General features: G+C 39.1%; 1 protein-coding gene across 1 annotated transcript in view; it reads left to right on the top strand.

The window, feature by feature from the left end:
• arhgef2a (Rho guanine nucleotide exchange factor (GEF) 2a) overlaps nt 1-9,270 on the top strand; it is a 43,958-nt gene extending 34,688 nt beyond the window's left edge. The window contains exons 19-23 of the mRNA XM_069715101.1: nt 2,151-2,186; nt 2,267-2,314; nt 4,634-4,960; nt 6,693-6,855; nt 7,783-9,270. Coding sequence (XP_069571202.1) covers nt 2,151-2,186; nt 2,267-2,314; nt 4,634-4,960; nt 6,693-6,855; nt 7,783-7,811 — 603 coding nt within the window. The 3' untranslated portion in view covers nt 7,812-9,270. The remainder of the gene's footprint in view (nt 1-2,150; nt 2,187-2,266; nt 2,315-4,633; nt 4,961-6,692; nt 6,856-7,782) is intronic.
• Nucleotides 9,271-14,959: the final 5,689 nt, after the last annotated feature.

Raw genomic sequence — 14,959 nt, 5'->3', positions numbered from 1 at the left:
AGGTGTTGTAATAGGTGTTGTAGTTGGTGTCATAATAGGTGTTGTAGTAGGTGTCGTAGTTGGTGTCATAATAGGTGTTGTAGTAGGTGTTGTAACAGGTGTTGTAATAGGTGTTGTAATAGGTGTTGTAGTAGGTGTTGTAATAGGTGTTGTAATAGGTGTTGTAGTTGGTGTTGTAGTAGGTGTTGTAATAGGTGTCGTAGTTGGTGTCATAATAGGTGTTGTAGTAGGTGTCATAGTTGGTGTCATAATAGGTGTTGTAGTTGGTGTCGTAACAGGTGTTGTAATAGGTGTTGTAGTAGGTGTTGTAATAGGTGTTGTAATAGGTGTCGTAGTAGGTGTCGTAATAGGTGTCATAGTAGGTGTTGTAGTAGGTGTTGTAATAGGTGTCGTAGTTGGTGTCATAATAGGTGTTGTAGTAGGTGTCGTAGTTGGTGTTGTAGTAGGTGTTGTAATAGGTGTTGTAGTAGGTGTTGTAGTAGGTGTTGTAGTTGGTGTTGTAGTAGGTGTTGTAATAGGTGTTGTAATAGGTGTTGTAGTTGGTGTTGTAGTAGGTGTTGTAACAGGTGTTGTAATAGGTGTTGTAGTAGGTGTTGTAACAGGTGTTGTAGTAGGTGTTGTAACAGGTGTTGTAATAGGTGTTGTAATAGGTGTTGTAATAGGTGTTGTAGTTGGTGTTGTAGTAGGTGTTGTAACAGGTGTTGTAATAGGTGTTGTAGTTGGTGTTGTAGTAGGTGTTGTAACAGGTGTTGTAATAGGTGTTGTAATAGGTGTTGTAGTTGGTGTCATAATAGGTGTTGTAGTAGGTGTCGTAGTTGGTGTCATAATAGGTGTTGTAGTAGGTGTTGTAACAGGTGTTGTAATAGGTGTTGTAATAGGTGTTGTAGTAGGTGTTGTAATAGGTGTTGTAATAGGTGTTGTAATAGGTGTTGTAGTTGGTGTTGTAGTAGGTGTTGTAATAGGTGTCGTAGTTGGTGTCATAATAGGTGTTGTAGTAGGTGTCATAGTTGGTGTCATAATAGGTGTTGTAGTTGGTGTCGTAACAGGTGTTGTAATAGGTGTTGTAGTAGGTGTTGTAATAGGTGTTGTAATAGGTGTCGTAGTAGGTGTCGTAATAGGTGTCATAGTAGGTGTTGTAGTAGGTGTTGTAATAGGTGTCGTAGTTGGTGTCATAATAGGTGTTGTAGTAGGTGTCGTAGTTGGTGTCATAATAGGTGTTGTAGTAGGTGTTGTAACAGGTGTTGTAATAGGTGTTGTAGTAGGTGTTGTAATAGGTGTTGTAATAGGTGTTGTAGTTGGTGTTGTAGTAGGTGTTGTAATAGGTGTTGTAGTTGGTGTTGTAGCAGGTGTTGTAGTAGGTGTTGTAATAGGTGTTGTAGTAGGTGTTGTAGTAGGTGTTGTAGTAGGTGTTGTAGTTGGTGTTGTAGTAGGTGTTGTAATAGGTGTTGTAATAGGTGTTGTAGTTGGTGTTGTAGTAGGTGTTGTAACAGGTGTTGTAATAGGTGTTGTAGTAGGTGTTGTAACAGGTGTTGTAATAGGTGTTGTAATAGGTGTTGTAATAGTTGGTGTTGTAGTAGGTGTTGTAACAGGTGTTGTAATAGGTGTTGTAATAGGTGTTGTAGTTGGTGTCATAATAGGTGTTGTAGTAGGTGTTGTAGGTTTGGTGTTGTAATAGGTGTTGTAGTTGGTGTCATAATAGGTGTTGTAATAGGTGTTGTAGTAGGTGTCATAATAGGTGTTGTAGTAGGTGTTGTAACAGGTGTTGTAATAGGTGTTGTAATAGGTGTTGTAGTTGGTGTTGTAATAGGTGTTGTAATAGGTGTTGTAGTAGGTGTTGTAATAGGTGTTGTAGTTGGTGTTGTAGTAGGTGTTGTAACAGGTGTTGTAATAGGTGTTGTAGTAGGTGTTGTAGTAGGTGTTGTAGCAGGTGTTGTAGTAGGTGTTGTAATAGGTGTTGTAGTAGGTGTTGTAGTTGGTGTCGTAGTAGGTGTTGTAGTAGGTGTCTTGAGGGGGTGTCTGGTAGAACCGATGCTAGATCACATTGGGCATGAACACATGTCCAGGCAACCATTTATGTCAGATTTACAACAATGTAAATTTGAACTGTTTTACTAATGTACTCTTATAATGTGTGTTTTTACATTCTAAAGGATTGCATGAGGAGCCAAGACAAGTCACCACCCACAGTAAGAAGGATGAAGGTTTTTAAAGAATGGGACTGTTTGAGACAGACATCAGTAATAAGTGTGCTGCTTGTGTTTGACAGATCTGTCAGAGGCTGGTGAATCTCAGTGTTTATCTCCATGCACTTCAGGTGAGTGGGTTTCTCTAACTCAGAGTCATATGGAACAGCGTATATTATGCTACACACTATGCAGTCTATAAATACTGGGCAGTTAATGGAGAGTAGAGTAGGGTAGAATTAGTTACTGAGTGAAACCTGTTGCTCCTGCCTGTCTTAATAGGGACTATAATGTTTATTTTATGGGCTGTGTGTTGTCACTACCAGCACACAGCTTACACCAAATATTATAACATTCTATAGTTACACATGATTAATGAACAATAACAACATAATGTGTTTGTCACTTAAATAGTCATCACAGGGTTGGATCAAAAAGACTTTCCCTGTTGCACACGCACAGTAATGTGCATGGAGCAGGGGGAAGCAATAACTTTAAGAATTATTCCAACTGGCATTGGCAACTATTTTACACACACTTTTGTGACCACTGTTAATTGTGCATTTGCGATTTCACCATGGACTTGAACAGAGAGTGCCCAGCACATTTTGTGTCAGACTCAGAAAATCTGCCACACAGACACAAATCCGTCCCTTAAGTTCACCCCTCTCTCCTGCATGACTCACACAGCAGGTTAGTGGGTGCAAGATGTCTCTCCCCAACACCCCAACTAACCAATTTGACCAACTGCAACTTCTTTCTGCTCCCCAAAAATCTGAAACTAAATGTTATGTCCACTCTCTGCTCAGTATCAAATCCATGGTGAAATTACAAATATATGTGTAACACAGGTGATGATGATGATCAAGTGACATAACGAGAAATACTTGCTCACGAAAACGATTCCTTCCACCTGTTCTATGCTCATCACTGCTGGCACCATCCGGCTGTAGCTCTGAGTCTATAGGTGTGTACTGAAGATCACAAAATGTGGGCCTGATTTACTAAGATCTTAAATAAAGGGTACTAAATTGCCTGTTCCTTCCAAAGGTTTGCAAAAACGTTTTGCACCCGTTTTACAGGTGATTTATTGAGAGTATTTGCGTCATTGAAATCAAATGCAAATGGTTGTATTTAAATGAGGGGTTTGCGTGTGTTAAAGTGATTCCAGCGATGGAAAACAGAGCGACCGCAAAAGGAAATGGAAATCTGATCCCACTGAAATTAAGAAATATAAATATAACAAGAAAACGCTATACAGAAGATTATCAGCGAGGAAGTCAATACTGTGGGGGGGAAAAAGGCGAAAAACAGGCTTGATAATAAAACGTCAGCAAATAAAACAGGTGGATGAGATCCTCTAACAAACACCGAGCAGCAGGTCCAGATCTTTCTGTGATGAACAGGTGACTTTTTATTCATCGGGAACCTTATGAAGCTACCTGTGAATTCTGCGGGACACATTCAGGATGTGACAGCAAACCCGAATAACGGTTCCTCCTCTTTTATTTGCCGACGTTTTATTTTCAAGCCTTTTTTTCGCCTTTTATTTTTTCCCACAGTTTAGACTTCCTCGCTGATAATCTCCTATTTAGCGTTTTGTTCTTTTTATTTTTAGATTTCTTCATTTCAATGGGATCAGATTTGCTTTTGCTTTTGTTGTCACTCTGTTTTCCATCGCTGGAATCTCTTTAACACATGCAAACCCTCATTTAAATACAACGATTTGCACCTGATATCAGTGACGCAAATACTCTCAGAAAATCACCTGTAAAACGGGTGCAAAATAAATGTGCAAACGTTTGGAAAAAACACGCAATTTAGTACCTATATTTGAGATCTTAGTAAATCAAGCCCTTAGTGTTCTAGTGAGTATTTTGAGAAACAGGTGTGTGTTCATGGTAATAAAGGAATCCAGTGCAACAGTGTGGCTCATTCATGTGTTTCTAAAGGTTTTTTGACAACAATTAAATTCAACTTCATTTATATACCGCCAAATCACAACATAGGTTATTTCATGGCACTTAACACATTAAAGTGACAACAATGGAACTCTATGGCACAGAGGACTGTGATATACCACACATTAGACTTGTTTTGCAGCTTTTAATCATATATTCACTGATAAAAGAGTTTACCTTGAAACAATCAAGCTAGATGCACCACCCACCCAAATGAAATGAACAGACATCTTTTATTTTGAAATCATTACGTGTACAAGGACAATTATCCTAAAACAGGTCTTTGATTAAATTCCTTTTCTCTATAATAGCAAACTGGTGAAGCTGTGGCCTATCGCTTCACAAGATCATCATGATATGCTCTTATTTTCAAATTTCACATCGTAGAAGTGCAGATGTAACAATTAAGTGTAGAGTTTAATGCAACCCACAATAGTGCTGCCAGTATTCTTGTCCTATCAGTAAATGATTCTCTATCCTGTCCTGCAGGGTGCTGTCATCAAACAAGACTCTATCTTGGAGTTGCTGCTGCAGTCACAAGACAGTGTGGCACCAGCTACAACAGGAGCATGGCAACCCCGGTGGCGAGATGGTGGACATCGGGAGGCCAGTGTGGGGTCAACCATTGGAGAACTGGCTCTTTTACAGAGACAACACAGCCTCCTGCAGGAGGAGCTGTTGAGGCTGCGGGACACTGAGAGCCGGTTCAAAGACAGCGAGAGGGCCCGGGTTAAGCTTGAGAGGCAGGTCCGACACATGAAGGTCTGCACTGGGGTTGCACCGGGTTCCCAGCAGCAGGGGGAGCAGGTCTCTACAGTAAGAACAATTGTATTGAAATTCCATAATGTTAGGAAACTAGCAAACATCTGATTTCAAGAGACAGATATTCTAACTCTAAATTCCAAGCTATTTCTAGTTTCACTAGACCGTACAACTTAATAATAACACTAAGTGGCATAATTTTTATTAAACCTGCTTTGTCTAATAAATACCAATGTTTTTCGAACTCCTCACTGTCAGTCTTTAAAAAAATGAAAGTCTCAATCCCAAATTTAGCAGAATCTTATTGCATAAAATCAGGGTTAGAAGATCTGTCAAGCAAATTCCATGCAAGAACCTGTACCAGAAGGGTCTCCAACTTATTTCCTTTGAGAGCTAATTTGACAAAATGAAAAAGTTACATTTAGTAACATTTATTCACATAGCTGAGCTCCGCTTAAATAAGCTGAATCATCTTCTTTTATGTGAACAAAAACAAATTGATATTCAACACAAACATTTTATATTACAAGTTTAAATTCAACAGCATGTGCATGCTTTTTTCTATTAGCATGTATTCACGTTTTCAATTGATGAAGCTCACTACTCACATCTGTCACAGAAAACAAAACAATGTGTATTACTTACTTTATTTACTATTTTCTTTCCATAGGTCACTGTTTTACACCACTTGCCTTCACATTCCTTCTGTCTGTAGTTCACATGCATTCAGTCTTTTAAACAATTAATGAGGTAACTGGCACAGCATGGAATCATCAAGAGAGCTGTATGAAGTCATCAAAACACCACCCAAATGAAGACAGCCAGCTGGGTTGTATCACTGGAGTCAACCGACTCATCACACGCCATCGAAAACCATTTGCACCTGTCCACGTCCCATTTGAGCAGCTATGCTACATCTGCAGCCAACACTCTTTGTCACAGTGTTGGCACCAACGTTTTACATCGGCAACTGCAGACATAATTTGTCTTTTACCTTCATTGGCCAACGCAGTCATTGCGTCTGTTACAATCCCGCCATTGGTTAAGGGCGTTTTGTGCTTGGTTAAGATGTGCACCACTTTAAACGGAGCCTCCATTGCTGCATTGGCCTTTGTTGTTGGGTTGATAAACAGAGACTGCTGTCTTTTAAGCAGTGTTTCCAACTCATTCCTCGTCTGTGTTTGTTGAGTGCTTCCAGTCAGAAAGTCCCTTGAAAAAGTGCTTTGAACTTTTGTGAAGTGGCGCTTGACGTTTCATATTTTACCGACTGACACATTTGCACCACAAATTAGACAAACACATCTGTCATTTACCTTCGTGAAAAAAACTCCGTTTCCCATTCTTCATGAATGTAGTATACTTTTTTGCCTTATTGGCCTGGCTACTATCAGCAGTCATTGTCAAATCGGCTGCATGCTTGCTAGCCTGATGACATCACCTGATGTTAGTGTTTCTTGCGTAACCAAACTTGACCGCAGCTCAGAAATATTGACAGCTGGTTGGCAAATAATCACTTTGTGCCACAATCTGTGAATTTGATTGGATACAAATTTAAACAGATTTATCAAGTGACTTTGAGTTGTCAAACTTATGTAAATATTGTTCGTACCTATAACGAGCTACTCGGAAACGGGTAATGAGCTACTGTTAGCTTGCGAGTGAAGTGTTGGAGACCCATGCTGTGCAACCATAAAGAGTAAACTGTGGTCCTTTTGGTAAGCATTTTTCTATGGATAGATGAATATATCAGTCTCCTTTGCTGTATTTTTTTTTTTTGCTCTTTTAGCCTTTATCACTTCAGCCAGGAAGAGAGACCTTCTTTGGAGCTGATACCCAACGAGCCGGCCAGGAACCTGTTCATCAATCAGAAGGGCTCCAGGAAGGCAGTGATCTAGAGGTAGACGTGACATCAGATGATGATGATGGGACCGCATCTGAAAGCTCCAAAGGTTAGGATACAGACAGAAAACAAAATGAATGGCTCCACTCAGGTCTGGTAAACAGACAGTCTTTGTCCACTGTTCATTGGCACATTATTAGAATACTTTTCAAATCTCATGTTTAAAATTGTACTCTTGAATACACTTAATAAATAATACATTTCACAGTTCAGTTAAGTTGGGAAGAAACTGCTTTGGGGTATTAAGGTACTGTTTATATACAGAATGTAAAATTGGAAATATGAATTTAGTTGGAGTGATGATGAGCAGGCTGTGCCAGTATTCCATGACATCATTAGTCGGTGTGGTGACAGGTTTAACCATAATGCAGTGGAACAGTGCTTTCAGCCTTCTCTCAAATTCATGAATACAACTTGAATTTAAATAATGGCTGAATCTCAAATAATGTAACAGCAGCACAAGACAGATTAAAGACACTGAATGATGGTGGAATTACCCTTAGTCTGACTAATTCCAATTATTTGCTCTACTTTTATCACAATCACTGCTTTAGGTTAGGTTAGGTTAGGTAGTTACTTTATTAATCCCCGAGGGGACATTTTTTTTCGCTACAGCAGCATACAGAAGCAATAAGATAATAATAGAATAATAGAAAAGCAATAAAATAGCAGTAAAAAATATTAAATATAAATATAAAACTTTAGTGACTTAACATGCACTAAAGACATGTGACATCAGCACAAAAACAGGAACATAATGAAATATGCCCTATAAGCCCTCAGTGGCTTTTATTGTGAAGCATCAGTGCAGGATGTGTTTACTTCAACAGTTTGTCCCCACATGATGTTGTAGCAGAATACTGGAATTGCACCTTTTGACAGATGAGTTAGATTATAGAACCACAACACAACATAAATGTTCCTGTGTATTTAGAGGAATATAGAGCTGAATTCTAGTTTGTTCTCTCTTTTTCAGATTTTCAAGAGATTGCAACAGAAATCTGATCCTCGGCATGTTTCACAGTGCTAATGAGCATCTATTTGATTATAATATGTATTGATTGACTCCAATGAGAAAATGTTGTTATGCTTTTTAGCATTGTAGCCAACAATGCACATGTTTATCTTAAGTCTTCTTATATATTTAGGTGCTTTGCTTTTGAATAGATGGCTTGTGACAATGAGCTGTTTTATTTTTCAGTTACGCTTCGAATCGTTTAGATTTTCATGATTCTGTGACTTCACTTGACTAAACAGGTGAAAGAGGAATTTCTAATGTAGACAGACAAAGTCAAAAGCATTGAGGCCTTGTTATGACAGCATCCAACACAACGATAATGAAAAGAGGATTTCGCAATAACTTTATCTTAAAGAGCTTGTATTTTATTTACAGGGCTAATTAATAGTGTGAAAGTGTGTCACAGCTAACTTTAATCATGACCAGCCTCAACACTCTCAGCTGTGACAGTTGAAGGTATTGGGGTCATCGAGGTCAGTATATCAGGTAATAAAGTGGAAATGTAGATTATTTAACTCAAAACCTATTTGCTATTTTATCATTAATTAAATGTCAACGTGAACAGAGAACACTCATCCAATATAATGAAATTAGGTGCTGAAATAATGTTATGGAGTGAGCAGAAGAAGATTGTACACACTCAAAGCTCCCAATTCAATCCATTCATTTGCAACACCAATGAAGACTAACGTGCTCGATACATCACTGATTTTGGGGTGTTAATAAATTAATTGCATCGGGAGCTTTCAGTGTTCCCAATTTACTTTCCAATCATTAATTAAATGTCTAAAGTGTCTCACTTGGTGGCCTTGCAGGGCTGGGTAAATTACTAAACCAGATTAATTGGTGAAAAGGTTTCTCAATTGGCACCCCTTTGTGTGTAAAGTTCATTTGTCGGTAACCTGAGTTGCCTTTTATATCACCAGGGGTGGATCAATGAGCTCCCAGACTGCTCCTGTTGCGTGCAAACACCTGAGTTAAGAACTTAAATATTTATATTGACAAACATTTGAGAGGCCATTATTCTCATCAGTCTCAACAAAACATATTTTCAGAATAAAGTAATAATCATCTGGACATTAATAATAATACCTTTACGTAACTTTCAGTGACCAAGCTATGAAATCTCTGATGCAACAGCAGACTTAGAGGGGCTTTACATTTGTAGTTAACAAGTAGTTATTAGTCTGCTTGGCATGTTGATTTGCATGTTTTTAAACCTTGAAAGTATTATCTGACTTCAAGATCTTCCCTTCAGCTTTTACCTATTCTGTGTTTTTATCCTTAATTTGTATGTACAGTTTTTATGTACAATATATATATATACACACACTTTGTATGTCAGGGCTATCAATCAATCTATCTATCTATCTATCTATCTATCTATCTATCTATCTATCTATCTATCTATCTATCTATCTATCTATCTATCTATCTATCTATCTATCTATCTATCTATCTATCTATCTATCTATCTATCTATCTATCTATCTATCTATCTATCTATCTATCTATCTATCTATCTATCTATCTATCTATCTATCTATCTATCTACCTACCTACCTACCTACCTACCTACCTACCTACCTACCTACCTACCTACCTACCTACCCCTACCTACCCACCCATCCATCCATCCATCCATCCATCCAGGTTTGCATATTCTATAGAACACATTTTCTACCAGGTGGCAAACTTACATACATCTACCAAATCAATGCAATATTTTGTTTAAGATATACAGTTGTGTGCAAAAGTTGTCACCTCGAGTAAAATTACGTAATCTGTTGTTTGAAAAGAAAAAAGAGTAAATAAGACCCCTGCAGCAAACAGTTAGTAAAAATGTGTGCACCCTACTAAGTGAGTACTAGGTAACCTCCCTTTAGCAGATTTCACAACTATCAAATGCTTTCTGAGGTCAGCTAAGAGACTTCGTTGTTTTAGATTTTGTCATTTTCATCCTCGCTTTCTTACCGATCACTTAAATTTTTGAGATATTTAAAACTGTTTTGCACACACAGCATGTTTAAGATCTCCCCATGCATTGTCAGTGATGCACCGGTGATGAGACTCAAAAAGGTTCTGCTTGCGTTTCTTGAGAAAATTCACAATGGAGATTTACTGTATGTCTGCTTTGGATCACCAACCTCTTAATCACTTTCACTTTTTTGACTGATCATGTGATATTTGCATCCAAAATTTGCTGACATTAGTAGAATCCACTCTTCTCTCTGTTTGTACGATGTTTGGTGCCACTGACTGCCACACTATCCTGATCCTGACCATTATACCTATTAGTAGTGAAGGTGTTCTTTTCATCAAATGGACCACCGTTGGTTTGTGCAAAACTGTGTTTGGTGAGTTAGGCCAGATAGTTGAATTTTAACTTCTTCTGTCCACAACAATTGTTTTCAATTTAACTCTATTTTAACCAGATGTTGTTTTACAGACTTCAGATGTTGACTTTTGTGAAAACGTGTCAGAAAAGTTTTCTTCTGTTTAGTGTTCCCTACAGACCCTGTTTGGGCATCAGTGCTGAACAGTGGATAAACACCACTCCTGTGTCAGAAGAACCTTCCTGCTGCTCCTTTGTAGCGATATGCTTTATCTTTCTACCCAGCAGATGTGCAGTTTGATCTGAAAATGTTATTGGTCTTCCAGATGTTTTGATTTCTGTAATGATACTTCATACAGTAGAAATTGAAGCTGGATGCGCTTTGATATCCTTCTTAGCCTTCCCCTGCATTGTAGGCATCAGTGAGCCTTATTTTCAGATGCTCAGTCAGTTGCTAAAAGGAGCTCATGGCGGAGTGTTACTGCAAGGTTTGAAAAGTCCAATGATTCATCAGCTCCAGAACTGTCATCACCTGACAATTTCTAATGGCAATTTCTGACCTGTTATAGAAGTCCTAACATGTCAACTAAGGCCTAAAAAGTTAAACTTCTGTGAAGTAGTACAAGTGGAAAGGGGCTCAAACTTTTGCAAAGGTTACAATGGCGGTTTGTGTTCTGCTCTTTAAATTCATGTAAATACTACCGGTGCATTAACATTTAAAGAAAGGTGTTTAATGTCTGTTTGCTGCAGTGGTTCTTCTTTTTGACTCAAAAAGCAACCAAATTGAATGTGGGTTGCAAACTTTTGCATAAATCTGTAACTTTTCAGTGTATGAAGTATTTTTAATGCAAGCATTAAAGATCATTTTTGCTTGCATTAAAAAGACCTGACTCGCTACGAAAATGTTTTTTGTCACAATAAAGAGGCTAGCTTTCTCTGCAAAATGATCAAGTCTGTGGCCAAAACAAACAGACCTGTAAGGGATAATGTCTTTGCAATATCAATCATTTTTTGCTCTGTTCATATGTTTTCACTTACATACTTAATTTTTGATTCCAGTGCTTGAAACATGCTCTCAAAATGATCTTTTATGCATGCATTAAAAAGACAAAAATGATTTCATATCAGTGGATTTTGAATGTAAATATTGTGGAAAGAGGTTTGAGCTAATTATAATATGTTAACTAAGTTATGCAAGTTTTTCTGTGGCTGCAAAAGGATTGTGACCTTTCCACAGAAATCCTCATATTAGAATGCTCCAACTGTGGGCTTATTTTTCTAATATGAGTTAATTATAGTTCATAATCTCTTTGAAACGTAATAACTTTTGTCAGAAAGGATTCATAAAATTTTGATAGCAAACAATATTCAAAGCCAACATAGTAATGAGATATGATATATTAGTGGCATAAGGTCTATATTCCTCTGATACAGTTTATGTATTTCAAAGTGTGAGGTTAAATAGTGTAAGCCAGAAACTGCACACCTTCTTTTGCACACCTTTTGTCATTCATGTGAATTGTGTTACCATATAGAAAATAAAAGATATAACAGAGAATGTTTGCTATTGTCATCATGTCATCATCTGGAATTGGTCTGCTGAGGCGGCAGCATCGGCTCGACAGTGAGCTCATCCCAATGTCTGAGCTCATTTTGGTGGTCTGTATCCACAATTTCATTATTCTGGACATTACAAGTGCTCTAGGCTAGATGAGGATAAGAACAGAGATTGACTGGTATAGATAGTTTTATTTTTAGGCTCGGCTCAGGATAGACCGAGTGTGTGCAGTAATACTCCAATCTGCCTGTCAACCCTGAGAACTCCTTCAGCTGATGGAGGAACATACACAGCGATAACAATGGCGGACGAGAACTCCCTCGGTACATAATACGGGCGCATCCCCACGACAAGAAGTTCAATGTCCGGGCTACAGAAACGTTCCTTCACACACACGTGGTCGGGATTACACCACCTCTCGTTCACATAGACTGCAATCCCTCCACCTTTCTTCTTGCCGCTCTGAACAACGTCTCTGTCCCCCCGAACAGTCCTGAAGCCGGGTACGGCCGCGCTGTGGTCCGGGAGATGTGAGTGCAGCCATGTCTCGGTGAAACACATGATGCTGCACTCCCGGTACTCTCTCTGGGTCTTTACCAGCGCGCCGAGCTCATCCGTCTTATTGGCCAACGACCTCACTCATATCATATTATATAGATCCACTTCATGATAAACATTCAATCCAGAAAAGTATTTAGTGCCTGTAGTAGTCAGCCATAACTATTGTACAAACTACCTAGTGTTAACTCTGTTGCTTCACATTTTAGACAGCATCCCAACTTTTTTGGAAATAGGGTTGTAGAGACACATCTCATTTGTACAATGTATAAGCCAATTCAAATCAAATTCTACTCAATATTTCATCACTGTTGTCTAACCATCACATTCTCCACCCCTGGAGTGCTGAGGAAAGGGCTGCACTAGGTTTTGTGGTCAGTGGTGGAGCACTGCAGCTGCAGGATGATGCTGGAATGTGGCAGGTGGCAGGGTTCAGTAAAGTCTGACCTGTCTTTCCCTGATAAGTGTGAATATATGCTCCTTCCTAAAGAGTCCCTCTTATCTCAACCCCAGTTAACAAGGCTAACTGATTGATGAGACTTGCAGAACAGAACTTCAATAGTTTTTATTAATATTTTCTAATACTGTGCATAAATCCCCTAGTATGAGTTTTCATTTAGCTTGTGTGTGTAAAAGCACTGCAGTGAACATGTCAGGCCATGCAGCACACTGGAGACATCAAGGTGACTTCCACACTCACTTGTTTGTATAGAGGCAGCCCTCCAGAAGCAGCCATGCTGTAATGGTGGGATGCAGTTCTTTTTTTGCACCAACCTTTGATTCTGACTTTGAATCATGTCAGGTAGGCTGCTGTCCTGCTTGAACTCACCACATTTACTGCAGCAGCAACATGTTGCTACTTGAAGCATTTTATTTAGTTTGTGACCCCCCTGCTCCGGCCACAGAACAGTTGCTCCACCTCACCCACAAGCACTTTGATTTCTGTGTCAAAAATAATTTCATGGTCTTCCTCTACGTTGTTGCTCACCACTGACAAACCACTGATCAGCCTGCTTATTTAAATGCAATGTTCATAAATTGATTTGTGATTGGCAATTTATGGTTGAATGTGTGTGCAGAGGGTGGAATACGAGGCTGATCTGCGTGCACACCAGGTGGCCTGTGATTTTTAAAGGACACATTGCGTGCAGGTTAGCATGCGCACAGTTTTATAAATCGTATTATTTTATGCCGTTATGTGTAGCTGTTGTGTGCACCAACACTTCCAGAAGGGATCCTTCACACTGTTTTACAAATGAGGCCCCAGGTTTTCCTCAGGAAGTATTTAGGTTGTCTATGAAGGCCTTATTGTTTCCTCAACAGCATGTGGTTCAATGGTATGCAGCTGTTTGTGGAATCATTGTTGAGATTGGGCAGGAGTCCAGAGAAACATTATGGAGTCAACATTGTTTTGGCAAAGTTACACGCTGATTAAACATTCAGTTTTGTTATCTGCCATAACCAGTTTTTATTACTGCAAATATAAATATACATTTTATTTTAGTTACAGTTATAGTTATTCAGGAATACATTTACCCTTCATCTCAAACATCCAAACTGCTGTTTGGTGCACAGACAGTAATCAGAGCTTTCCCCACCACAACACCTCTTGTCCTGCAGGGAAAACTCCATCACAGAAGTGTCAGCTGGTGACTTGTGAGTGTGAGACCCTCCTGTTTTTTTTATGAATGGAAGAAAAAGTGAGTCCAACCCCTCTGCACGAGGTTGCTTTGCTAAATCTAGTTGATATTGCAAAACCTCACACATAAGTTCTGGGTCCTCCCTCCTGTAAGATGAAAACGATGTTCAAAAAGCTCAGCTTCTATAAGCAGAAACCAGGGTGTCCCACCTCCGGGTGAGGTGGGTCTTTACTGCACTGATGTCAATTTTCAAATTTCTGAATTTGTACTACATAGCTTTGCACTTATTATAAATATAATCATGTTTCTATATTGTTAGTTTCTCATTTCCCAGTTCCTGATAAATCATCTGTTTTCCATCACATTTATTTAGTTATACAGTATTTACAGTGTGTTTTGTGAATAACATGAGTCATGAATAGAACTGTAACACCACAGACTCCAAAGCGGGGTCCGATGTTCCTGATGGTTGGACAACAGCAACAACGTGAATTGTTTTTAATCTTTAATCTGAAGATGAATTGTTTCACATTCAACTTTCTAATCAGGGATGCCAAATACGCAGATAAAACACATGCTGTCACCTACATTAACATGCGCAAACACACACACACACACACACACACACACACACACACACACACACACACACACACACACACACACACACACACACACACACACACACACACACACACACACACACACACACACACACACACACACACACACACACACACACACACACACACACACACACACACACACACACACACACACACACACACACACACACACACACACACACACACACCCCTTCACAATATGCAGAATGTAAGCCCCTTCCTGCTGTACTGGTCAACCGATATGAACTTCTTCAGACACCCGTTACAGAGAAGGTCACTGTTTAACACAACAACCCACCGACACACAGAGGGTGAAAATGACACCAACCCACTGTTTCTTCACCGACAAATGTGTTTTCCAGTGTGCCACAGAGTGCAGCTAATCATTTATAATTCCAAAGTACAGTAAGAAACCTCA

Source organism: Brachyistius frenatus, unplaced genomic scaffold (genome assembly GCF_029030835.1).
Source record: "Brachyistius frenatus isolate BFR_SWC_R1_liver_20210118 unplaced genomic scaffold, ASM2903083v1 Contig_138, whole genome shotgun sequence".
In the NCBI taxonomy this organism is placed as follows: domain Eukaryota; kingdom Metazoa; phylum Chordata; class Actinopteri; family Embiotocidae; genus Brachyistius; species Brachyistius frenatus.
This window is presented reverse-complemented; position numbering and strand designations above follow the sequence as displayed.